Source organism: Idiotropiscis lumnitzeri, chromosome 13 (genome assembly GCF_059441095.1).
Source record: "Idiotropiscis lumnitzeri isolate Australia: NSW breed Sydney's pygmy pipehorse chromosome 13, RoL_Ilum_1.0, whole genome shotgun sequence".
Lineage (NCBI taxonomy): Eukaryota > Metazoa > Chordata > Actinopteri > Syngnathiformes > Syngnathidae > Idiotropiscis > Idiotropiscis lumnitzeri.
The window spans coordinates 21,053,720-21,077,870 of record NC_142403.1 but is presented as its reverse complement, the minus strand read 5'-3'; the positions used below and the strand labels follow the sequence as shown (position 1 = coordinate 21,077,870).

The 24,151-nt window shown below is 46.9% G+C and overlaps 3 protein-coding genes across 6 annotated transcripts; 2 read left to right on the top strand and 1 right to left on the bottom strand.

The window, feature by feature from the left end:
- Positions 1-1,755: 1,755 nt before the first annotated feature.
- lrrc40 (leucine rich repeat containing 40) lies at positions 1,756-7,435 on the bottom strand. 3 transcript variants are annotated; one of them, XM_088313877.1, is made up of 15 exons: positions 7,169-7,435; positions 6,228-6,409; positions 5,904-5,977; positions 5,687-5,816; positions 4,889-5,012; positions 4,657-4,796; positions 4,122-4,294; positions 3,953-4,043; positions 3,318-3,363; positions 3,100-3,202; positions 2,604-2,711; positions 2,430-2,537; positions 2,279-2,356; positions 2,026-2,211; positions 1,756-1,920 (listed from the first exon to the last, which is right to left on the bottom strand). In XM_088313877.1, exons 1-15 carry the CDS (start codon positions 7,311-7,313, stop codon positions 1,815-1,817), a joined length of 1,794 nt encoding a protein of 597 aa, XP_088170003.1. In that variant the 5' UTR covers positions 7,314-7,435; the 3' UTR covers positions 1,756-1,814. The 3 variants fall into 3 exon arrangements, with proteins under 3 accessions (XP_088170003.1, XP_088170001.1, XP_088170004.1); XM_088313875.1 differs by lacking the exon at positions 3,953-4,043 and having other exon boundaries at positions 3,100-3,363; XM_088313878.1 differs by lacking the exons at positions 2,279-2,356; positions 3,953-4,043 and having other exon boundaries at positions 3,100-3,363.
- Positions 7,436-7,975: 540 nt separating this feature from the next.
- smim24 (small integral membrane protein 24) lies at positions 7,976-9,017 on the top strand. The gene is made up of 3 exons (XM_088312341.1): positions 7,976-8,042; positions 8,477-8,603; positions 8,939-9,017. The coding sequence occupies exons 1-3, from the start codon at positions 7,976-7,978 to the stop codon at positions 9,015-9,017; spliced, it is 273 nt and encodes a 90-aa protein (XP_088168467.1).
- A 3,777-nt stretch (positions 9,018-12,794) lies between these two features.
- nfic (nuclear factor I/C) lies at positions 12,795-22,429 on the top strand. Of its 2 annotated transcripts, none has more exons than XM_088313703.1 (13): positions 12,795-12,982; positions 14,880-15,011; positions 15,769-15,945; positions 16,017-16,200; positions 16,767-16,841; positions 16,916-16,990; positions 17,452-17,584; positions 17,837-17,958; positions 18,033-18,146; positions 18,622-18,770; positions 18,849-19,005; positions 19,379-19,476; positions 20,380-22,429. In XM_088313703.1, the coding sequence occupies exons 1-13, from the start codon at positions 12,902-12,904 to the stop codon at positions 20,398-20,400; spliced, it is 1,518 nt and encodes a 505-aa protein (XP_088169829.1). In that variant the 5' UTR covers positions 12,795-12,901; the 3' UTR covers positions 20,401-22,429. The 2 variants fall into 2 exon arrangements, with proteins under 2 accessions (XP_088169829.1, XP_088169828.1); XM_088313702.1 differs by having other exon boundaries at positions 12,796-12,982; positions 14,841-15,011.
- The last annotated feature ends 1,722 nt before the right edge of the window (positions 22,430-24,151 follow it).

Here is a 24,151-nt window from a genome sequence, read left to right as displayed (position 1 = left end):
TACACTCATTTTTACTTAGAATACAGTGTTATATATTTTAAAGTTCCCTATCAACACGTGAATTTTCTGTTGCACTTTTTATTTTCAAGTACAAAACCTTTTAGCCCAATCTAACGCCATCGTCTTCTTTCTTTTCCGAACGCAAATTAATGGACAAGTGAAACGTTTTCATGGCACACGGACAAACAAACAAGCATGCACCCCCTGCAGACTCCCACCTTGCGCAGAAATCAAGTAAGTGTCGTTCATAAGAACCTAATGCTCTTATGATAAGCTCACTTGGAGCTGAATTTGCACTGCACTGATCGTAAAGTTTTTAAAGCGACCGCACAAATGTCACAAAAGCTGCATGCACCGGTTCGTTTTGTATCTTCTGCCATCTAGTGGCTGAGAATGGAACTGTTCTGGCTGTCACTTGTGGTGCCTTAGGATAAGAGTTGTATTCATTCCCTGACCACATTTGTTACTCAAAGCACTTATTTCTCAAACCATCTCGACTCACTGAAATGAATCCAAATGTGATTAACAGGGTTTGTATCACGGAAGAGAGGAGCCCTCTCATCTCGTTGCACACTGTGCAATGACAATAAAGGGATTTCTGATTCTGAGAATACACAAAATCAAAGCAACGCAAAAGAAAATGGCAATATGTGCTAAATTCATTACTTTGACTTGTTGCGGCTCGATTAAGTGCGCGATGGACATTGTTCTGAATTTCATGAAACTCTGACTGCGGATGTAATGAAAAAGAATGAAAAACCCCAGTCTTAAATTGTCCGCACATTGTCACATGAAGTTCAACATATACAAATCCTGCACTCATCGATAACTCAAGCTGCGCAGGGTCACGTAGTCATCTAGCTTCCTGGCTAAAAATAATTTTTAGAATGACGTGACGAAAATTGGCCACTAGAGGGTGCTGCAACGGCTCCAACTCAAATCATCTGAAAGCCACTTTTTGCCTTCACGAATGATTTACATGGTCAGTTGAAAGAATTACGCGCAACTTTTTGAAGTTTAAAATGCAAAATTGGTCAAGGAAAAAAAATCACAAAAAGTGGAACGAATGATGTGGTTGACGTTTGAATGTGTTGAAAAAAACACTTTTGAACACAAGACGAGCAGTCAAAACGCTCTTGGGCATTCACAGCACAGAGTGTTGCAGAAGCATTTTTCTTTTTTACTTTACAGATTTGAGATGGTACTTGAGTATTTTTTTTGTTTTTTGAAGAAATATTTGTGTGTGTGAAACTATATTTGGTTTTGAAGCAGGCTTCATTTGTTTGAAAAGTACATTTCATAAGTGCAAAACAACACGTTTGCAGTTTGTTTTTTTTCTTTGCTCAGATGCTAATTGTTAGCCCGGCTCGGATTTCCCGTTGCATGCTAGCATTGAGGTAGCGAAGCTGCGGAGACGATGTGCTCGAGAGTGGCAATAAAAAGCTTCAACATCACCGTACGTCACCAAGAAACATTCTTGGACAAACAAATTATATTAGTAGGGAATGCATCATTTTTCCGACAAAAAGAGTCAAATCGGATCATTTGGAATCACACTTGAGACGGTCGCTCTGAGCTAAATTCCCAAGCGACGGCGTGGGCTTTTGTGGGCTGCATGCTCCAGATGAGTGGATATTTTCATAAGTGGGCCATGTTGAAAAAGGAAAAAAAGAAATGCCCTGTTCACTGATTGGGAGCTTGTCATAGGAGAGGCGGGGCTTAAAGGAAATGATGTCAAGCAATGGGAGACGCTCATTCAAAGTAAAGATCTTTTTAATAAATAAAACAATTTGGTGGTTTATGAGGGTCGCCGCTCATGTGGGAATGCGACTACGCAGGTACTCCAAAATGGCGTCCGTTCCCTTGGCAACAATGGCGGCCCGCGGCGTCCGGAAAGGATTTCCCTCCAGGCTCAGACACCTGAACGACACAAACACAGTACGCTCTCAGTTGCAGCTTACGAATGTTTGAAACGAATCAAAAGGACCAAAGCCACAAAATTGCCAAGCGTCAAGAGACGCCCACCTGAGTGCCGCGCACAAGCCCAGTTGAGGCGGCACGTTGACAAGGTCGTTGTTGGACAGGTCCAGCGTGGACAGCCGGCGCAGGCCCAGCAAACGAGCGGCGTCCACGCCTCCCACCTGGTTGCTTCCCAGCAGGACCGTTTCCAGCGTCGGCATGTCGTACAAAACCTCCGGGAAGGACTTGAACCTGCGGCACAACGTTTCACAACGCATGCGAGCCAAACTTGAACCGTGTGAGCTTTGAGGACGATTACTTGTTGTAGTTGAGGACGACGGAGCGAAGTTTGGTCAAGTTCGTCAGCTGGGCCGGCAAATCGCTCAGCCGGTTGTTCCTGAAGCGCGCAAACGAAAGATGGATCCGAAAAAGGCCGCTTGGAATCAAAATGGCTGACGGGCGTGGCCTACCGGAGGTCGAGGTGCAGCAGGTTGACCAGCGAGCAGAGCGCGTGGCAGCCGCTCAGCCTGTTGAACGCCATGTTGAGCTCCGTCAGCGACGCCCGCGTTTCGGCCAGCCTGCGCGCGCACACAAAGGCACAAACGTCACCGCGCCGCCACGTCCGAGCGCGTTTGCTCGCTCACCTCGGCGGCACGTCGCTCAGAAGGTTCTTGCTGAAGTCGGCGGAGGTTACGGCGTGCTCGGCGGCGGCCCGGAACAGCTCGTCCGGGACGTGCTCGGCCTTCTTGTCACTGGGTGGGAACGTGAGAAGGCCTCAGCTACAAAATGGCGGACTTCCTGCGTGCTTTTCACGATCGGCGTGTCTGCCGATTGTCATGTCGCCAAGTCAAACTGGCTTTGGGCGCTCGATTTCCTCCAAAGTACCAAAATACATTTTTGCAAAATCTCTTGGACAAGTTTGGCAAAGATGGCAAACCAAAATGGCCGACTTGCTGTCCCCTTCCTTTTCTGGGACGGTCCCGCACATTTTGTTTTTTTGAGGGTTTGCTCATACTGGACACGTCGACTGAATTTCAAGCCGCAAAGTCAAATAAAGTTCTCCAAAAGTTGCGTCCGGTCGGCTACGTCCAAATTGGGCGCCTGTCGGACGTCGTTTGTCCTCCGACTCGCGTCGCTCACCTGTATGCCAGCGACTTGAGCGCTTTGATGTTTTGCACGTTGATGGCGGCCTGGCTGGGCAGCGTCATGGCGGTCGGCGTGTCGCCGGCACTATCGGGCTCCTCTGAAAGTTCGGAAAGGTTTTTTGTCAACCGAGCAAACGCGCGTTCACGCAAATCACGTCGCTTGGCTCGGAGCCACAAGAAGTCCCGTCCAATAGAAAAAAAGCGCCACCGTACCTTTAATTCTTCCTCGGAGGAATTTGAGAAGCTCATTGGTTCCTTTCTGTGGCCAAGGGAAAGTTTATTCGTTTGATGAGCGTTGAGCAAAAGTTCTGATTGCACGTCCACTTAAGATTTGCGAAGTCAATTTGGATTCGGGCAAAAAAAAAAAAATCCTCTCATAATTATCACCAACTGGGGAAACATTTCAACATTAAGAAACAGATGAAGAACCCTGAATGAACATTTCAACGTTTCAATGAAAAAGGCAACAAGTCAAACGGAGGTCTTTTGTTTTTTTGGGAAGCGTTTAGGATCAAGTTGTCCAATTTGAGCCTGAAGAATAATTTTACCATCCAGTGGTGCCTTGAGATGCGAGTTCCATTTGTTTGGCCGTCACCACAAGTCCAATTATTTTCCCCCATTCAGACAAACACTTTTTTCTCGGACAAAGAGTCGATTATCGTATAGTTTTTAGCGACCTTGTTGAACTTTGAGGTTCAAAGCTTCCAAATTTCAGCCTCTTCCAAGAAAATCAAGTCCTGCTAGAAAAGAGGAAGGTCGTCTTTGTTCCGTCGTGACGGCTTGTCGCTTAAAAGTCGTATGCCAAGGCACCACCGTCAATCGGCGGACGACAAAATGAAAAGACAAACGGTCAGCAGGTCCCTCCTGATGCCGCGCAGAGGATTTCCTTCCAGCAGCAGAATCTTCAGCTCGGGCAGCCGGCCGAGCGACGCGGGAAGTCTGACACGCGGACGGGAGGCGGCGTCAGTCACGCCGGCGGTTCCGAAGCGCAACCAGAAAGGCGGCGGCGCCACTTACATGCCGATGTCGTTGTTGGAGAGGTCGAGGCGCGTGAGGGCGCCCAACGTCGCCACTCGCTCGGGCAGCGTCGTGATCTGGTTGTCTCGCAGCTCCAGCACGGAGAGGACGCCGAAGCTGGACACGTGCTCGCCGCTCACGCTCGCAATTTGGTTGTTGCCCAAGTAGAGCTCCTGCTCAAACGCGACAACACACAAAGAAACAAATTTGGTGCGCCCGCCGTCAATTTGCAGACTTTGTGAAAATGTGCCACAAAATGGGAAAACGTTTTTCTGTGCAAATCTTCCGCACGATTCATATTTGACTTCAAAGTTTGAAAATGTCATTTGCTATCAGCGATGGAATATTTCCCAGAAAAAAAGCGACATTTTTTGCCGCTTTTCACTTTTTGCGGGTCGGCTGCATTTATATCAAAATAATAACAGCGGATCATTTTTGCAATTATTTCTTTCAAATATTTTTTCCAATCACAGCAAAGCGCGCGGCTACTTTAGCGTCCGTCCCAAAAGGTGTCGCGTGCGTGTGCCGATTTTACTTTGAGCGCGGGCGCGTGAAGCGACGGCAGTCGGCGCAGCTTGTTGTGGCGCAGGTAGAGCTGCTCCAGGGCCGCCATCTGCCGCAGGCCGGCGGGAACGTCGCTCAGCAGGTTGTTGCTGCAGTCCAGCAGCTTCACGTCTGCAAGCGCAAAAACATTGGGCCCGATTTTCAAAAAAGGAACTTGTTGTGGAATTCACATGGCTCCGCCCACAACGCCGGCCGAATCTTACGGGTGAGCAGCGGCAGGCTGTCGGGCAGCTGGCTGAGCTTGTTGCGGCACAGGTGGAGCTTCTGCAGGCGACCCAAGCGACCCAGTCCGGACGGGAGCTCCGTCAGCCGGTTGTCGGACACGTCCTGCCGTCCGTCAGACGACATGTTTTCCATGAGTTGGACTTTGACGGACGCTCGCCAGCGACTCAAGTTGCACGCAAGTCACAGTGGCCGCTTTCATTATTCGACATGCGCGCCACCAGAACCTCCGATTCTTAAATATTTATCAGGAAAAGATTGATAAGGTCATTGAAAACCAGAATATGTTTCAAGAAATGTTTGGCTGGATGTCACGATTCACGGTTTGTTTTAAAAAAATTGTAATCCACGACTGGAAAGACAGAGATGAATGTCCTTGTGACTTCAGACATGAAAATGCATTCTGGGAAGCGGAAGGAAAATGATGATTTTCATTTTTTGTTTTTTTTTTAAAGAATGGATTTAGAGTTGACTGTCGCTCTTTGCGACCAGCAGGCCGGCTGCAAATATCAAAAATCTGCGTATGATTGACGACCGTTGAAACGCACGGCAGTGAACGTTTTTTTTTTCTACTAAAATTAGCATCAGCAGCGGCCTAAAATAAAAAATCCTTCATGGATTTTGCCAAAATCAAATCTTTTGGGAGCCATTTTGATTGATAATGAAAACGATGCTGAAGTGTGTTTTGTTTCTAAAGTTTGGGGCACCAATCGGGCTTCAACTTTGTCACAGGGCAGCTTGGATTTTGGTCCGGAACGGAGCGATGGACGGGTAGCTACCAGCTCCGTGAGCGCCTCCAGTTGTCCCAGCTCCTCGGGAAGCGCGTCCAGCAGGTTCTGCTGCAGCGTCAGGCTCCGCAGGTTCTTCAGAGCGAAGACTTCCGTCGGCAGCGACCTCAAACGGTTGTGACTTCAGCAGCAGCAAACCGTTCAAAATATGACTTCTCAAATAGTAAAAGGGCACATGAGGTCGGGCGCGGCCTGCCGCTCGCCTTACCTGAGTCGCAGCTGCTGAAGCTCCAGCAGTTCTCCCAAGGCGGCCGGCAGCGTCTGCAGCTGGTTGTCGTGCAGCTAAAACAGAAACAAAAAAGATCTCGGCGGGACACGCCGATGAAGAGGGAGACGAATGGCAACACTTTGGACACGTTCGGGCAAACGAAATTTCAACAGACTAGTTGAAAGCACGCTCGAGGCGCAATTGTGAGAAAAGTTAACACCATTCATGGAGTGAACATGTAAGAAAAAAAAAAAAGCAGCTGATGTTCAATTGCAGCCGGGTGGTCGTGTTAATGACGCAAAGAAGAAGGAGGAAAGAACGTACGTCGAGCGTGGTGAGCGCCGGCAGCAGTCGAATGTCTTCGGACAAGCACGTGAGCCGATTGGATGCCAGCAGCAGCTTGGTGAGGTCCGTCTGCTCCCACCAGCGCTCGGACGCGCCGAACGACACGTTGTGATGGGCTTCCTCGGGCGTGTCCACATTCAGACGGTAAACGCTCTCTGGGACTGGCGAGGGAAAAAAAAAACGAAAAACACATTATCGACCAATCTGATCTTTCAAAGTCGGTTTGCTCATCATTTTGCTGTTCATTAGCACATTACGACATAAGCCAAAGAGAATGACTTTCAAACAAACATTCTGTTGCAAAGTTACAAACTGAAGGACAAAACCACAAGAAACTATTGCAAAACTGTCAAATAGTCTGCTCGTAATTCATGTTTATGGGCATCAAAAATAAGTTACTGAATATGCTTAAAAAACGGCTGATTAATTGTTTCACAGAATTTTCTTCTGCCAAATATCAAAATCAGCTTTTACGAACGTTTATATTGATCAGGTCGTAAAAAAGTAGTCCAACAAAAGTCAAGACTTTGGCTCGGTGTTTTGCTTTTTGTTTATACTTTTAATGACACTACACAAGGCAACTTGAGCTGGCAAACCACGACACAGAACATAAAAAAGGGCAGATTAAAAATCGTAGCGGTCCGCATGTCGTCGCTAGCGCAATACAATTTGAGCAAGTCAGCAACTTTTGTCAAAGGGCAAGTGTTGCCTTCAGGAACAATCTGAAAACACGCCTTTCTTCACGCAAATGATCAACCATCTCTCTGCCGATCGATCTCTTTTCGAGACCGGATTGGGTTTCGAATCTCCAGGTTTCCCGTGATTTTATTGTATTAGACGTCGATGTCGATTCAGTAAGAAGAATAAAGGACAGACTTTGAAATCAGCATTGAGCAAAACGTGAAAACGAGCGAAAGCACCTTCGGTGAGACTCCGATTGGTCAGGTTGAGCGTTCCGCTCTGCCGGGCCGCCTTGAGGAGTCCGTACGGGACGCTGGGCGCACTCTCGGGCGCCCGGAATCCTCGCAGTGAGTCCACTTGACGCGCGCCTCTCAGGCGAGACATTTCCCACTCGTAAGGCAGTTCCGAACGCTTAAAGTCTTCACGCTTTTGACGCTTCCACTGGCGTTTGTTTACCTCTTCCACGCCCAGATGCCACTCACTTCCGGCCGCCAACTGTGACGTCAAGACATTAAGAGGCACTTCTGTTCAAGTCCCGTCACAATAAAAGAGCATTTCGAGACACATGACTTTTGGCAGTATTTAATTTATGGCCAAAACCGGCGATGAAAACGTATCGTTCGATCCTTAGCATTTAATCAGCGCCCTGTCTATAAATCAGATGTTGTCTTCAGGGACAATTGGTCATCAAATGTTTTCATCACCAAACTCATCAATTTGTGATGAGATTATGGCTTTCCTCACAAGTGAAATGATGTTAATCTCAAAACAGGTTTTGCCTTTAGGGACAGCTGGTCTGAAATCATAACCTTCCTTCCAGTTGATTACGTTTTTCTTTGTCCTAATTCTCAATAAAATGAGATAAGTGAGGAGCTGCACGCTGATCGTGAGTCACATAGCAAGCAGCGTTCAGATTCTCGCCCTGATTGCAACGGAAAGCACATCCTATCGCGACCTTTGATCCCCGCAGTAAAAGGAAAACTTGAGGAGTGGAGTGCATCGGCAGTCTTTGCGTGTGCTGCACAAGCTACTCGGAGACTTTCATCATGTTTTGGGCTTTCGTCGTCTTGTCTGCGCTGCAGAGTGCGGCCCGGGCCTCGACTCACAAATCTGGTAAAGTTTGCTTTCCTTTGCGTCGCTTTCCAGTCATTAGAGGGGAAAAAAGGCAAAATTATTGTAATAACAGTAACAACAAAAATAATAATAATAATAAGAATCATTTGTAGTGATGTAAAATAGTCCGTTTTTAACAATATTTTTTTTTTAAATAGTAAAAGATATACAAAAGAATACATGTAAAATTCACACAAGTTTATTTCCATACCAAAATAATGAATTCTAATAATTAAAATTGAGATCAAAACTCATTGAAGAATTGCTTCATTTTAAAAAAATAAACAGCTTTCAATTATCTTTTTTTCCCACAATGTATAAATATTTAAATAAATACCTTTGCCTTTGACAGCCCCAAATGTACCAAATATTAAATGTATGAAAAAAGCAAAACAAAATCAAAGAATGAATTGTGTTGCATTTGTGTGCTTCAGGTGCGCATGCGTCCGCCTCTGGCTCAGTGACGTTTCAGCCGTGGCTGACAGGCCTCACGGCCGTGGTGGTCTTCCTCTTTGTCGTCTTTGTCTTCCTCCTCCTCAGCAGGCTGTTCGGCAAGGACAGGTCACGCTCACGCTCACGCAAACACTCCGTCATCAGTAAATCAGGAACATTCTGTGCGACCTTGAGCTCTGCCTTTTTACCAGCACAAATTGTAGTTTTCTTATGACAATGATTTCCTTCCGCCCACTCCGAGACGACATTGAAGAGTTTTTGGCCCATCGCAAACAGATCTCGTGAATCGTCTGAAATCGGATTGGACAAAAGTTTGGAAGCGGCGCGGCCAATCGGCCATTCCAAAAGAATGGAACTTCACGCCCCAAATGCAATCACAATTGCGTGTGCGTTGTTATCTCGTGCCGACCGTGATGAACGCGTCTTGTCGTTTTGTGTAACAGGGAGGAGGAGATGGCGGAAGAAGACGAGAACAAGGTTGTGGAAATCCTCCAAGATGAAGTGACACGAACGCGTTTGTAGGACAAAAGTTGAGCCGGATGATTTCACAAGTTTCGTTTTGCCTCCGGTGAAACTTTTATGCCTCAAATGTCCATCTCGCGATCACATCGAGACATAAAATCCATGTTGACATATCGCCACTGTTGGGTGGAAATCCTGTGTCCAAATATGCTCAATGTCTCCATTGGTATTTTTTGATCAAACGATTCGATTGGTCTGCAGTCACGTGCGGCGTTATTTCATCATGGAACTTAAAGTCTTAAGAAGAAATTTCATGACATAAAACACCGTCGCCGCCTCGCTCGGCGGGAGCCGTGTGCCGTTACGTGGCTTCAAGATTGGAAGTCTGGATATTTTCTGGACAAGAAGGAGTCAAAATAGTTGACCAGTTCAAAAGAGATGGCGGTAGGAACGTGACCAAGGAACCGCTCAACCACAAAAAGGGATATACATCGAGATAGATAGCAATTAAATTCTGACGATGGAGGAAATGTGGCACACGTGTGCCGGATGATGATTTTTGTCCAATTAAGTGACGCTCCACACTTACGTAACGTCGTACAACTCCAACTAACCACTTACATAAGCACCACGCGTTCTTATTTAACAGATGTCGAGTCGTCTTCAAAAGTCGTCAATCGAGTCAAATAGGTCAGGGGTCAATCTTTTGCGGGGGGGGACAAATTCCTCGCGGCCGCCAGGCGGTCCAGACCACCTTGAAGCACAGTTGATCTACTTCCTGAGTGAGCGTGTGTTTGTTTACAAATCTTGATGCTAGGGGGCGCTAGAGGGGCAGCAAGATGTTTGACAACTTGTCTACCTATGAGAGGACGCTGTGTGTGTGTGTGTGTGTGAGCTCTGAGAACTTGATGAGGGTTCTAATCTTCTCAGCGACGCCCCCTTGGTGGAGTCCAGAATTTGTGTGTGTGTGTTTACGTGTAAGATGATGATGCAGGGACATCCGAGCGAAGGCAAGCCGCTCGATGGACTCCTCACTCCCTTCAAACGCGTGACAAGAAGCGAGCGCACCGGACCTCCCTCAGGACGACTCGTTTCGTTGGCTGACGTTTGACAAGATGATGCCGAGGATCTCGTCTTTTCTGTCCTTGAGCTCCAAACGTCTGTCAATGTCCACGTCTGCGTCTTTGACAGCTTGACCGCATCGCGGTTGTCATGGCAACAGCATCCAGCTCAGTGAGGTGGCAACTGCGCTACGACGTCGGCGCCAACACCTGGTGGATGGTCAGATTGATTTTGTTTTCGTTTTGCTTTTGTGTTGAAGTTGCTTTTGTGCTCATTTCAATTCATCAGACTGGAAACAAACAAACGCAAAACAACAAAAACAAAAACGCAATCACATCTTCGTGAGGACATTTTTGTCATGAGTCGATATTTAATGTCGATGTGTGTAAGTGAAGTGAAACTTAAAATGTCTGTTGTTAAAACGCCTGCCAAATTCAGATGATTAAAAAAAAAAAATAATAACTAGGTGTCTAAAATGCTGTGGGCGTGGCCACTGAATCGGCTGAAACCACGCCCCACTCCGCTTTCAATCAAACCATTTTGATCAGGAAAATGGATGCTACTTTGTTTCGCAACTTTCTCACACCGACGCGTGACGACATGATTGAGCCGCAAAAAGAAATCGAGGTTCGTCTGTTGGGGTGGAGTTTAGCTTGTGTTGTTTGCACCGATTAGGAGAGTCTTTGCAGCAGGTGCTTTTGCTTCTGGTGCGTTATTTCAAGATCTTGAAAGATGTCAGGCATTTTGAAGGAAGGGTTGTAAATTCTTTGTATTTTTTCACAATTTGCTCATGTTAATCTGCGCTAGCGTTGCAGCTCTGCTTAGCTTTCGGTTTTGACACGATTATGCTTGGAAGCGCATAAACAGCACTTTGGATGCCGCCACGGTTGTTTTTAAAGGGCGTCAAAAATAAAGTTGAGTTGACTTGAAGTGGCTCTGGAACTGGGTGGAGCCTAGCTGCCGAGTCATTGGCAGGGGAACTCTGCGATAATTGTTCATTTGTGCCACTGTTACATCACAGTGGGCTGGAAATGGACAGGTAACAAAAAATGGACTTGGTTGTTTACTTTCACACTTGCTGGAAATTGCAGACCCACAGCTAATTTGCATAGAAACATAAAATCAATCAATAAAAACCACGTTCCCACAAAACAGTCGGTAGCCGTCAAAGTGTGAACATGGTGCCAGAGCAGCAAGTTGGCAGGGAGAGGCCGAGCGTCTCGCTAAGCCACTGCAGCTGAGCCGTCTTAAAAAAGATCATTCCTGCATCAACATCTGTCCTCCTGCTCCATCCACAAATCAGTCAAGTCCGGTGCAGTCTTTGAAGTTCTTTAACTAGCAACTTAAGTTGAGTGTTCTTCTGGGCTGGAGAAAGAAAACAATAGATATTTTCTTGGCTGCGGCTGCTCTTATTCTTCTGTCTGCTTCCCGCCATTTTTCATCCAGGCGCTTTGTTGTCACTGGCGTGCTAAAATCCTTCCGCGTGACTACCAGCAGGGGGAGCCAGAAAGTCGCTTTTGGGAAGAGGCTGAATCAGCAGCTCGCACGCTCACGCGCGCGCACACGCACACACACGCTCACGCTGTGTGCTGATCATAAAGCTCGCCAGCTCCAGTGCAGCGTCAACAAAAAGACAAAATGATGACCAAAAGGAAAATATTCTATGATATGTGCTCCACATTGGTTTCAATAATCTGTGAGACGTAGTAAATAATGAGCGATTAAAGAGCGGCAGCGTTGCCGTTTTCATCCTTTTCATGGCAAATGCTCAAAATAATTGAACTTTGCGCCAACGTTAAATGTCTTTGAAAAAAAAAAAGATGCTGCAGATTTCTACTTCCGGTTTGGTTAAATTTCCTTGGACCGTTTCAAACCAAAATGGCCGACGTTCTGTGCAATTTCGGCCATGGCTCCCTGAGACTTTTTTGTGCATCGTGTTATGATGACATGTCAACCATATTTGGTGATTGCTAGTGAAGCTTTGGGGGACAAATTTTCTGTGTGGTGACTTGGGTGACGCAAGACATCATTCTTTATCATACCGTTTCCAATCAGGGTCTCAGGAAGTCAATACCTGACATATACATAGTTTTTTATTTGATTTTTTTTCCGGATACACGCCTTGGGCAAAAGTGGCAAGTTTTTGTGCATGTTCTGAGTGACCTGCCAAAGCAGATTAAAAATAAATATAACTTGCTGCCGATTGTTGTTATTGAGATTTGGTCTGTTTTCTTATTGTATTAGGGTTAGAGTATTATTATTATTCTGAAATAAATGAAGCCCTTTGAAATGTCCACTTTTGTGATGTTACAAGAGGCTTGTTGCATTCGGCGCCAAGATGGCAAACTGTTACTCAGTTGACGTTGAGGGCGAAATTAGGGAGTTGCAACAATGCCAGCTTCTGTGCTTATTGTTTGTCCATATGTGACCTGACACTGACTGGCGACCAGTCTCTTGCTTCTTTGTGTGTATTGGATACAAAAAATGTTCCAAAGAGAGAAGAGCTGAGTGTGAGGTAATGACATCATTGTCAGGAGTTTGGGCTTTTTTTCTCATCTGTAAATATAAATATATACATATATATATGATGCTAAATGCTAGCGGGGGGGGCACCTTCACGCAATGGGACGATGCCCTTAAACCGAAGTCATTGTTATTACGTGCTAATAACCGAGAGGAGGAGAAGGTGCTCCTTGGCGGAGGTAAAGCTAAAAGGTGAACGTGGCTCCATCGTGCTCTGCCGCAGCCTGCCAGGAGAGGGAGGGGGCGAGCTGGGGCGGTGGGGGGGTTGGGGGGGGGGCTGGCCGGGACTCGACGCGGGACGGTTGCGCTCGTGGATTTCCCCCCGCTGGCACGGAGCTCGTGTCGGCCGTGAATATGGAATGAGAAGGGAAGGCGGCTGGAGATGGGCTGGCCTTGACATCCGCTGCAACTTCCTCGGCTGGCGGCTCGGTTCGGACATGGTAGGACAACAACAACCCCAACAACAACAACAACAACCCAAAATAAAGAGCGCTTCCATTCTCGATCGTTTTGTGTCCCGAGACGCGGCGTGCCCAAAAAAGGCCACGGAGCCGAGTTGGGGCAAATCATTTAGCACAAAACGTGTGCTGTTTGTTCTCCTTTCTTCGGTCCAAATGTCTCATGTTTAGTTCTTGAACAGCCTCATTGTGACGTTGACGAGTCCCTCGCCAAACTTCATTCAAAATCAAACGGATTATAGAACATGTGGACAATGGCGGATATTCGCGTCTTTTTCAAAATGACTGATGGAGCTTTCTCGACATTTACGTTCCAAGCTACAATTCGGTCTAGTAATAGCAAGCCACACGCAACCGTTTTTTATTTTAAAATCTTAACTTTTCGAGTTGAGTCGCCAGTAAACGGCTTCCTTCACAGGGCGGAAGTTAGCATTCGAAACTAAGATAAAAATGTGTGATATTGCCCTTAACAAGCTTTTTTAGCGTCTCGCGTTAACGCCGAATTGATCCAAATGTCATCCAAAAGGAGATCCATAAGTGTTTAATGCGGGACGACGTGTAATCCTGGCACCAATGTCTCTCCACTTGGATTGGTGGGTTTTCGCAAAGGAGTTTGGTGCGAAAGCGGACCTCCGGTGTCGCCCGGCGGGCTCCATCTCAACGCGACTCGACGAGAAAAAACCGCTCGAAGGCTCGTCCGGACGGGCTGTCTGGCTCGGCAACCTGACCGGCCGGCGGAAGGCCAAGTTCAACTTCCTCCCGGCGGCGGGTTGCGCGTCTGCCTGCGTGTTACTCAGCAGAAAATGGCCGCAGTCGGACACAGCGGGCCGAGGGACAAAAGTGTGGCCGGCAGAGGGCCTCCGGTCCCGGCAAAGAGCTGCACGAAGAGCCAGTCAATAAAGGAAGGGAAAAAAGTAGCACAGGAGAGCCGACAAAGTCTTCCTGGTGACAAGTGGTGGACGAGATGCAACAAAGTGACATTGAAGGATTTGCATGAAGTCAAAGTCTTGATTTGATTTGAAGCATCACTTTAGACTTTCACGATCCTGCCGACGCTGACTTATTGAGTCACGTTTTGAAACAAATATTGATCTTAATGTTTTTTTTTAATAAAGACAATAACATAATTGTATGAAAAGTAAAGTTCGATGAGGTGTAATATTAATGAGCTCACTTACTGTCTTATTCGACGTGTGCCTTTAAAGGGCGTGGCCTAGTGTGCGATGTCAGAAGCTGTCGTTGGCTGATCTGCTTATGAGTGCCTGGTTGCAAATTGCGGCCTTCAGCGTCTCCTTGCGAGTTTTATCATTTTGTATTTGTGTTCTTGACTCATAATAAGACACGGCCAGACCATTAGCGTACCTTAATTGCTCCGTTTTAATTTGATTTCAGCATATGTGAGGCTTGAAACGCCAATGTTGTCTTGCAACACAAAGCAAAATAATCATCATATTCTGACGAGTGCATTGGGGCATTCGATAACTGTTCTTTGCTTGGAGGAGCCAAAACAAGACTTTCTGAAATCAAATAAAATGCGAGCGAGCGCGTTCCTCTTGATCTTGACAGGTGAGCGATAACTTTCGTTTCCATCGCGATTTTTCCATCTTGAGACACGTCCGAGTCATACGGGGACGCAAAGTGTGTGGATCATAATAATGAAGTCTCCTCATGTTGTGTAAGTTAAAAAAAAAAAGCTTTCTTGCCTTGAGCAGCGGGAAGTGACGTCGTTGGGCTCAGTGAGAGCAATTTGCAGGCCGATGCAAACAAGTCGGCTTAACTCAGTGACCTTGTGGGCCGATTGTCCTCCTAAGTCCACTTTTGCGCGTGTGTTTGTTTTCAGGATGAGTTCCATCCGTTCATCGAGGCGCTTCTGCCGCAGGTGCGTGCCTTCGCCTACACATGGTTCAACCTGCAGGCCAGGAAGAGGAAGTACTTCAAGAAACACGAGAAGAGGATGAGCAAGGAAGAAGAGAGGGCGGTCAAGGAAGAGCTGCTCGGCGAGAAGGCGGAGGTGCGTCAAAAGGGGCTGTACATTGACATGATCACGAGTCCTTGCACATTTCTTACTCCTGTTGATTAGTTCAAATGGTTTTGTGATTCACTAAATACTTTTTTTTACTCAATAATTGGTTAAGTTGCAAAACCTTTTGCAACCTCTGTTCCTATAGGATCCATTATGTGCACGTACTGACGTTTTCAAAGTGCTCAAAATGTTCTGGATTAGATTGAGCAGGGTTTCCAATATTTTGACCCTCTAGTCAAGATAAGAACGCTGGCTACAGCTCCAGTTGTGCAGTGGCAGGTGGGGACTTTGACTGGGGCGGTACAACAGTCAAACGGTCACGCAAGTGTCCAAAGGCGAGCTCAGGGGGGGACAGAAAGCTCTCGTGGAGCCGAAGGGAACAGCCGGGGTCCAAATTAGACACGTCATGCTCATCCTGTCCAACAGAGGGCGCTCGGACAATGTTGTTCAGCCATCCTGCAAGATGCTCTGTTGCTTGCAAACAATTATTTTCCACCTATTATTGAGAGGAAAAATATTTTATAGACAAAATACATTTTTGAATAAAAAAAGATCCACAAAAAAAGCATTTCCCCTAAAAAAATGTCCCCGCTCTAATTTTTGGGAAGAATACAATTTGTAGGTGGCAAACTTCAAAGTGGTCCAAAGTATTATTTTCCTAGTTTTGGCCAGGCACCTTGGTCACGAAATCCACGTTGAAGTCCCATCTTTTTTCAGCATGCTGTCGTTGTTGTTTTGGTGGCAGGTGAAGCAGAAGTGGGCCAGTCGCCTTCTGGCCAAACTGCGAAAGGACATCCGACCGGAATGCCGAGAGGACTTTGTAATGTCCGTCACGGGCAAGAAGGCGGCCTGCTGCGTCCTGTCCAATCCCGACCAGAAAGGCAAAATGCGCCGCATCGACTGCCTCCGACAGGCCGACAAGGTGGAGCGGGTGGAGGCGGGTGGACGGAGTTCCTCAGGGCTGACGCGCGCGTGCCTTTTGTGGTCCCGCAGGTGTGGCGGCTGGACCTGGTGATGGTGATCCTGTTCAAGGGCATCCCACTGGAGAGCACGGACGGCGAGCGTCTGGTCAAGGGCGGCCATTGCGCCAACCCGCTGCTGTGCGTGCAGCCCAGGCACATCTCCGTCTCTGTCAAGGAGCTGGACCTCTACCTGGCCTACTACGTCCACCGGAGAGGCCAGTCATGTCTCCTTTCTGATCGCTCACCTTTCCCAAACTATTTGCGAGGAGGCGGGGCCTAAAGTTGGAACGCCAAAACGTTCTCTCCCCACTTTGGCACACTTTTAAGTGAAAATTGCTCTGAGGGTTTTATTAGTTTTAACATGAGTTTTAGTTTTTTGTCAACATGTGAAGCATTTGACAATTTCAAGGTGGAGGGAAAAAAAAAGTTCAAATTTGAAAGGACTGTTTGACTTTCCTTTGTCTGTTTGGTCAGACAGCAAATTCGAAATGAACGTTATTGACTTCATTGACAATGACGAAAATGTTTTGTAAAATGTAGTCTCAGTTCGTTTTTTATTTGAATTTTGGTCAGATTTGGTTAACGTGGTGGCAACCGGTTTGTCATTTTTTTTTTTTTACTGGCGACCAGTCCAGGGCATCTCTCACCCTTCAAGAGCTCCAGCTCACAAGCAGTACGGAACATGGACGGCGGGATATTTTTGCAGAGTATCAAGACGCGATCTCCACTTCCTGTTCTATGGCTATCGTCACATCTTTCCCTCCTTTTTGTGCGTGTGCAGAGGCCGAGGAGGGCGGCAGTCCCGCTCGGACGGCAGCGGCGTCCGATCGGGAGGACAGTCGCGCCGCCACAATGGGTAACTTAGCGTGTCGCGTGAGCGCTGTCGGCGCGTGGCCTTCACTGACCCGCATGTTGTCGTGCCTGTCGCAGACGGGCCCGAGTTCCAAGACGCCTTCGTGACCTCGGGAGTTTTCAGCGTTACCGAGCTGGTGCAGGTGTCGAGAAGTAAGTCAACCCGAGCACCTTTCGGCCTCTCATCTCAATAGTTTCAAATATCGCAATATTGCGGCCTTCATAAAAATAAAAATCGTCTCCTGGCTATTTCACTTTGCGCCACGCAGTTTTATAAAATTGCAAGTGTCTAACTGGCTCCCACCTCACGGTGAACTTTTCAATTTCAAATATCTCAACCGATTCATTACGCTCATGTCTTGAACCTTCCATTTGATATTTCAATAAAGCTGCCGAGCCTAAACTCGGGTGATGTTGTCAGGGACATTTTTCACTTGAGTTCCCTTTTAGTGAGTTTCTAAGCTTTAGGAAAAAATAGGCAAATGCTCGAGGGGGGGGGGGGAATGTGAAAAAAAAGTGATTTTTTTTCGATCACATCAAACGGGCCCGAACGCAACACGAGAAATTTGAAGTCATCACGTGCGTTGCGTGCACGTGCGCTTGTGTGTTTGCAGCGCCCGTCGTCTCCGGGGCGGGACGGAGTTTCTCCGTCGGGGAGCTTCAAGGCCACCTGGCCTACGATCTGAACCAGACTCTCCCGCAGCCCGTCAACATGCGGCGGTCGCTGGCCAGCACCTCGTCCGGCGGGTGAGCACGCTCACGCGCAAAAAAGTCAGAAGACAAATTGCAAAAAAGGCCGAAAGAGCTGAAACAAACGATTTTGCCATCAAAGAAAAAAAAGGAGCATCCACTTTCCAAGCTGCTTCAACCATTTTGAAAATTCAAAGGGATGAATTCCCCTAAAAATGTCGAGCGACCGACGGACGAGATGTGTCCGTCTAGTCCTTTTCTTTCCTTTGAACGCCTCCAAATTTTGTGTGTGTGCACGCGCCTGCGCAGGAGTAAACGGCACAAGTCGGGATCCATGGAAGAGGAGGTGGGCAGTCCAGGAGGAGAATATTACCACTCGCCTTCGTCTCCGGCAAGCAGCTCCAGAAACTGGACGGATGACATGGAAGGAGGTAACGCGACAACAAAAGGAATGCGTGTGTGTCGGCTGCTCCTCTCTCAGTTTGTGTGTGTGTGTGTGTGTCAGGTGCGTCTCCCCCGGTGAAAAAGGCCGAGCTGGACAGTCCTTCAGCCCGGGAGGACTCGCCCGGACTGGGATCGTTCACTCAGCATCATCGACCCGTCATCGCAGTGCACAGCGGTCAGTTTGACGATCGTTGGTGTTTCAAGTTGAGAAGGCAAATAAAAAGTCCACAGAAATCACGTCAATCTGAACGAACAAAAAACATCTTTCAATTTGACTTCAAATGATTTTGTTCATTTTGGTCCAATTCAATGCAGACCGTCGAGCAACAACGACGTATGCAAATTTTATCAACCAATTTCTTCTTGGGGTCTTTTGGCCAATGTAGGAGGCGAGTGTGTTTTTTGCGCATTGCAACGACAAGGCCAAGGTTTGTGCGGCAGGGACAGTCCAGAAAAACAACAGCGGCAGTCAAGAGACAATTCAGGAGCATGCGTTCCAAAAAAAAAGTTCTAAATGAATCAATTGTGGTAACGCGTCATTTTGAGTTGGAGCTTTCGTCGAAGTAGCAAAGAAAGTGACTCAGTCGCACGCACGCACGCACGTGTGCTTGATGAGCCTCGCGCGCGTGTGTGTGTGTGTGTTGGTTCAGGTCTGTCCCGTCCTCACCCGTCCCCGTCTTTGCACTTTGCGTCGTCGTCCTACTTCCCTCACGGAGCCATCCGTTACCCTCCCCACCTCGGCCAGGACCCCCTCAAGGATCTGGTCTCCTTGGCCTGCGATCCCGCCAATCAAAGCTCGGTGAGCGTTTGTCCGCACGGCCGCTTGGTCGTCTTCCTTCTGCGGCATCCTGAGAAACTTTTTTTCTGACTTTTCCAGCTCAACGGCAGCAACCCGCTCAAAGTGAGCAGCCATTACCTCTCCTCTCAGATGCTGGGGCCGCCCCCCTCGCCCCTCCCCCGGCCTACCTTGCCCGCCGACGTCAAGCCCCCCAGCACCTCCTCCGACGGCGCCGCCAACTCGCCGACGTCGCCCAGTAAGTGAGACGCCCCCAAAAATCCTTTTCGGGGATTACTTTCATTTTGCTTTTCTCACTTTCCATCCAAATTCTTCGTCCTTTGTTGTTGAACACACGCCATCCCGTTCGCTCGTTTTTTGGTTCCTTCATTTGGCTCTTTCGGGTCACCTCGGGTATGATTTGCGGCACTTCAGAAACGAGCACGCATTGACATTTTTTTCACCAACATTTGGACTTTTGTCCCCCCCCCCAACCCCAAATTCTCCACCTTCAACATTTCTCGACCGATTTCAACCTTTTCGACTTCAACAACTCGAGCTCATCAAGCTCCCACTTTTTTCATGAGCACGCCGACTTGTAAAAAATGTGACCGATGATGTCATCGCCACAGCTTACTCGGCCCCCGGAACGCCAGGGACGCCCCCTGCCAGTCGTTCCTCCTTTGTTGGCGTCGCGCCTCGAGACCCCGGTGGACTCTACCAAGCCCAGGTTGGTTCCGATCTCGGTTTCCGCACGACGCTCGACATTCGGGGTGTGCCGTTCGCTTTTTGCCGATGTTCACTTCAAAGAGATCTCGTTTGCGGTATCGGCACGCGCGTAAAGCCGTCGCCGCGCAAAACATCCGATCGGAACTCGGAGCGGTGTGCCGTCGGCGCGGCGTGCCGCGTGGAGCTCGAGGGCCGAAATGTGACGTGTGCTCTGCTGGACTTGATGTCGGTCGGTGAGCGGTTTGCCGCATTGCCGTCCATCTCATTGAAAAAAAAAATCTGCTCCAAAAAAAAAATGCTGAGTCTGCACGTTCACGCACTCAGAATGCAGCCACTGGATTGTGAAACGTTGAACACTTTTAAGTGTTGTGCCTTGAGGTACGAGCGACACAACTTCGGACATTCCGCTTGAACTTGAGAGCGCAAACTTGGAAGACGAGCGCAGTGAACTCAACCCGTTTGACAAAAGGCCGAACTTCAGTTTCTCAAAGTAAAGACGGAGTCATGCGCTCGAATGCCAAAGTCAACTTCATACAAAGACAAATACACGTTGCGGCGATTAGACAGGCAGTCCTGTCCATACCGGTTGGCAAAGATTCTTTTGAATCGTCGTTGCCGTTTGTTTTCATCAAGTGCTTTCTCATCGACTGCTTTTTTTCCGCATGAAAAACACGAGCATTTATTTTTGGGGCCGCGGGGGAAGGTTGCAACCGATGAATGGCATTTGCATTCAGAGGATTGGAATGTTTTGAGTTACGAGTGTATTCGTGCAACAAATTTGCCTCTTATCTCAAGTCGCCACTCTATTCCAGATCTGTCGTACTTTATTGTGGACAATTCATCGGAGCGACTAGAATGCCGAGTGACGTGTGTGTGTGTGTGTGTGTGTGTGTGTGTGTTTCAGTCTTGGTATCTGGGCAACTGAAACACGACATGATCTCATCCATGTGCGCTCACACCCAAACTCAACTGCACCCGAAAATATCGGCGGCATTTGGAGAAGCGTTCGCATAACGTCTGCGTCTCGTCTCTGCAAAATATTTCGGCTTTCGAGGGTCTCGTTGGACGTGGGTGTGGGCGCACGGAGGGCCGTGAGCCGCGTGGACTCCGAACGGCTCTCAAGACCCGTCGCCGGGAAAGGACGTCAATCAAGCCTTTAACCCCGCCCCTCCCTGCAGGTGCTGCTTATCATATATGCAAATAAGCCTTGCTCTTTTTTTTCTGTGTTACCCGAAAGACTCCAATGAGAGAAAGACGGCATCTTGTCATTCAACGGTGATTTTTTCTTTTTGGGGGGGGGGTCACTTTTTTCTTCTCTCCCTCTCTCTCCATCGGCCCCACCAAAGAGTGAAAAAAAAGAAGAGAAAAAGACTTGGATTGACAATCGCCGTCGGTGCGAAAGCTTGAAGTGGCCCTCGAGGACGCTTACGCGAGTGCAGAGGCCACTCCTTCCTGTTGTCACGCGGGAAGGCGAACGTGCTCACGTCATCGAATATGTTTTTGGGCTCGCGTGATGGCACGCATTCGGCGTGAAAGGGGCCAACGTGGGAAGGCATTCGGAGCGATGGCCTACTCAAGGAATCTGGAATGAGTCCCAAAAAAAAAAAAAAAAAGAATTCTGCTTGGAATCCATCCCATCCCTCCCGCCCCGCTCGCCGGAGCTTTTTTGCACGATATGTCCTCGACCACAGTCTGTGCCTTGCCTTCGCTTCAACGAAAAGAAGAAAACAAATAATAATGACACAACTAAACTTCCAGAAAAGAAAAGAAACAAGTTGCATGCCAGATCGCTTGACGCAAAGTCGCCTCGCAGGTGCACACGTTTGCGTTTTAACGTACGAAAGCAAATCTATAAACTGTCCGTTGACGTTCCACATCGTAAGTGAAAATGTGCGATATGAAATTGTTTTTTAAAAATACTTTGAATGATCACACGCTTGGACCCTTCGGAACTCAAAGAAAAGGCTGGTGAGCTCAGTGAAATCCACTTTCTGAAAGGATTCAAGAAATGAAAGTCGATTGTATAACATCACTTTGAGGAAAGAAGACTCCGGCGAGTACCGTTCTCCAAATAAGAGGCCACGCGTACGTACGGCAAGCGTTTGATTTGTGACCGCCTCGTGATATGGACTGTAATAAGTCCAAATCAAGCGAAAGAACATTTCCTATTGAAACTCGGTACCGGTCCACTTAGTATGCAAAACGCTCGTCCACTCCACTCATGCAGCTTGATTTCCAAAGCCAAACTTGTTTTTTGTTTTGTTTTCTTTCAACATTTTGCATGCACGTTTACGAAGTTCAGCTTGTAAAGGAAACACACAAGTGTGTCTAAATACTTTGAATGTATATGAAACGTTTGACGGGTGGCCAAGCCGCACGAGCGCAATCGTGATGCTAATGATGCTAAAGCTAACCTCTGCCAGGAGGATAAACTTTTTGCTTGCACGGCAGAAAAGGGACAAAGTGAGCTGGAAGAAGTCCAAGCGAGGAAGAGCACAGCGACAGCGAGCGCAAAAAAGACCAAAGCCATGTAAACGGTGTCGTGAGGACATTTTCCGTTCCCTCAAAGGGCTTTCTGTCCCCCGCCAACCAACGGCAAGCGTCGTGTTGGTTTCGCGGAATGCTCTTTAGTTGCTTTCTCCAACTTGACGTGGCGCTTCAAAAGCACCATTGGGAAAGTTTGGAGCAAAAAGAAGCCGCCATGATTGTGCGTTTTCTTTGTTGAATGAAAATCTTGAGCATTTAGCGTTCATCGCTTTGTCCTATTTTTCTTTAAGTGACTTCACCATTTTCTTTCCTTTGTAATTTGTCAGCATTTTTTGGCAAAGCGAAGCGCGTGCTCGTCGCATGGAAACAATGCCGATGGTATCAAGTCGCAACAAAGTTGAGAACAAAAATTCACACATATTTGCGCTTCACCAAATCTGAATTTTTTTTTTTTGGGAGGGGAAACCAACCTCAATTTGGGGGGGGGGGGGATACGTTGTTATTGGTGAAACGTCCCCACTTACGGTCATTTTTGGTGTTGAAATAAAAAGTTTGCTTTTATTCCAATGCAATTATAATCGATTTTTGCCATTTGTGGTCCTGTGTGGTCCCGACGACACACTTTATATTATATTTTATTTATTATATTCATTTATATGATTGCTTTGTTTTCTTTATTGACATTTTAAGAATCAAATGGCTGAGTCAAAATGTATTCATGAGGTCAATTAATGATCGATGATATAATGATGAGTTAAATTAATTGAGATTCTATGACAATGTTTTTTTAATGGAAGACATATTTTTGATGGATGAATAATTAAGTGTGAAAATGTCGGCTCCATGAATTGTGAAAATGATTCGTAACCTAATTTTTACCCAAAATGCATTTTACACTAATATTAGTTGTTCTTTTTTTGTTGTTGTTCAATTACTTCCTTAATATTTGTCACATATTGATCATGATCATGTTGGCCGTAGTGGAGGATATCAATTTTGTCCTCAATCGCTAACATTTAATGAATTAATTATTGATAAATTGAAATGATCAATTCTTTTCTCCCTGGCAACAGAAATAAAAGCTGACAATTTGATAACGATTGTAGATGGTAGCATTTGGCATTGTTTCCATGCTACGTCCGTGTGAACGAACGATTTTTGCGCTTAGCTTTACATTGGCGTGCTGAATAAATACATTTAAAAAAAGCGGAAGGGGGACGTGTTGCTAATAATGATTGTCAGCCTGAGAGCTGTTTTGCACGCAAACCAAAATTCCACTTTGTCTCTCAATGTGTTTCCCATGTTCATGTATTGATTTGGATTCTGTTTTGACGGCTTCTTTTAGCGCAGAAACGCAAGGCCGCGCTTGCTTGCGTTCCAAACGTGGATCATCTTTTGTGTGCATGAGGCCACTTTTCCCGCCGCGCAAACGTGAGCGTAAGGAAACACTCACGTACGCAAGTTTATTGCTGTCACACCACAACAACAACAACAAATAAATAAGTAAATGCCGACCACGTTATCATGCAATAAAGTTCACGTTTTGACGTGATAAATGATCACATTAGCACTTGAAATTCATCACGTTCTAAATTGGTATAAATTTGTTTTTGTGGCGTGGCAGACATATGCTTCCATAGAAAAGGGCTGCAGCTTAGACACTTTTTTCCTAAAAAAAAACAAATGCAAAAACTTTAATATGGACCTTTATTTGCATGATGTATTCCTTGTAAGAAGAAGTGACATGTTTGTACTTGCTGTCTTCATCACACATGTGGCGACGATGATGATGATGACGATGATGTCATCCGAACATGTTCAGTTCTCACATTCAGTCCATGCTGATGGAGTCTTTACTTTAAGTATGATTGCCTATGCAAAAATAAAGAAGCTATATCACATTTGGAGGATTCTTATCAATGGCGCGCGGCGCATTTGTGTGGGGGATGTGACGAACTTCAAAACATTAAAAACGTTTTAGTTGAAGTGGCAATTTGCTCCTACGTGGCTAAAATGTTGACCTCGTGTTTTGGGGCAAAATATTCACATTCAATATTGTCTTGTTGCAACTGTTTGAAATTTCAGAACACAAACAAGAGCACTTTCAACAATTTTTCTTTTTGCAAAACAACAAGCCACGACCCAGTCAAGAGTCAACTTGACGTCGTGCTTGTGAAGTTCGTTGACGT

Bases quoted from the DNA above. Each gene is read 5' to 3' on its own strand.
- nfic (XM_088313702.1), top strand. From the start codon at position 12,902: ATGAGAAGGGAAGGCGGCTGGAGATGGGCTGGCCTTGACATCCGCTGC. The intron at 18,771-18,848 runs GTGAGCGTTTGT...TGACTTTTCCAG, and splicing joins ATCCCGCCAATCAAAGCTCG to CTCAACGGCAGCAACCCGCT. The intron at 19,006-19,378 runs GTAAGTGAGACG...TCATCGCCACAG, and splicing joins CAACTCGCCGACGTCGCCCA to CTTACTCGGCCCCCGGAACG.
- smim24 (XM_088312341.1), top strand. From the start codon at position 7,976: ATGTTTTGGGCTTTCGTCGTCTTGTCTGCGCTGCAGAGTGCGGCCCGG. The intron at 8,043-8,476 runs GTAAAGTTTGCT...TGTGTGCTTCAG, and splicing joins GGCCTCGACTCACAAATCTG to GTGCGCATGCGTCCGCCTCT. The intron at 8,604-8,938 runs GTCACGCTCACG...TTTGTGTAACAG, and splicing joins AGGCTGTTCGGCAAGGACAG to GGAGGAGGAGATGGCGGAAG.
- lrrc40 (XM_088313875.1), bottom strand. From the start codon at position 7,313: ATGTCTCGCCTGAGAGGCGCGCGTCAAGTGGACTCACTGCGAGGATTC. The intron at 5,978-6,227 runs GTACGTTCTTTC...TTTCTGTTTTAG, and splicing joins CGGCGCTCACCACGCTCGAC to CTGCACGACAACCAGCTGCA. The intron at 5,817-5,903 runs GTAAGGCGAGCG...CTGCTGCTGAAG, and splicing joins CTTCAGCAGCTGCGACTCAG to TCACAACCGTTTGAGGTCGC.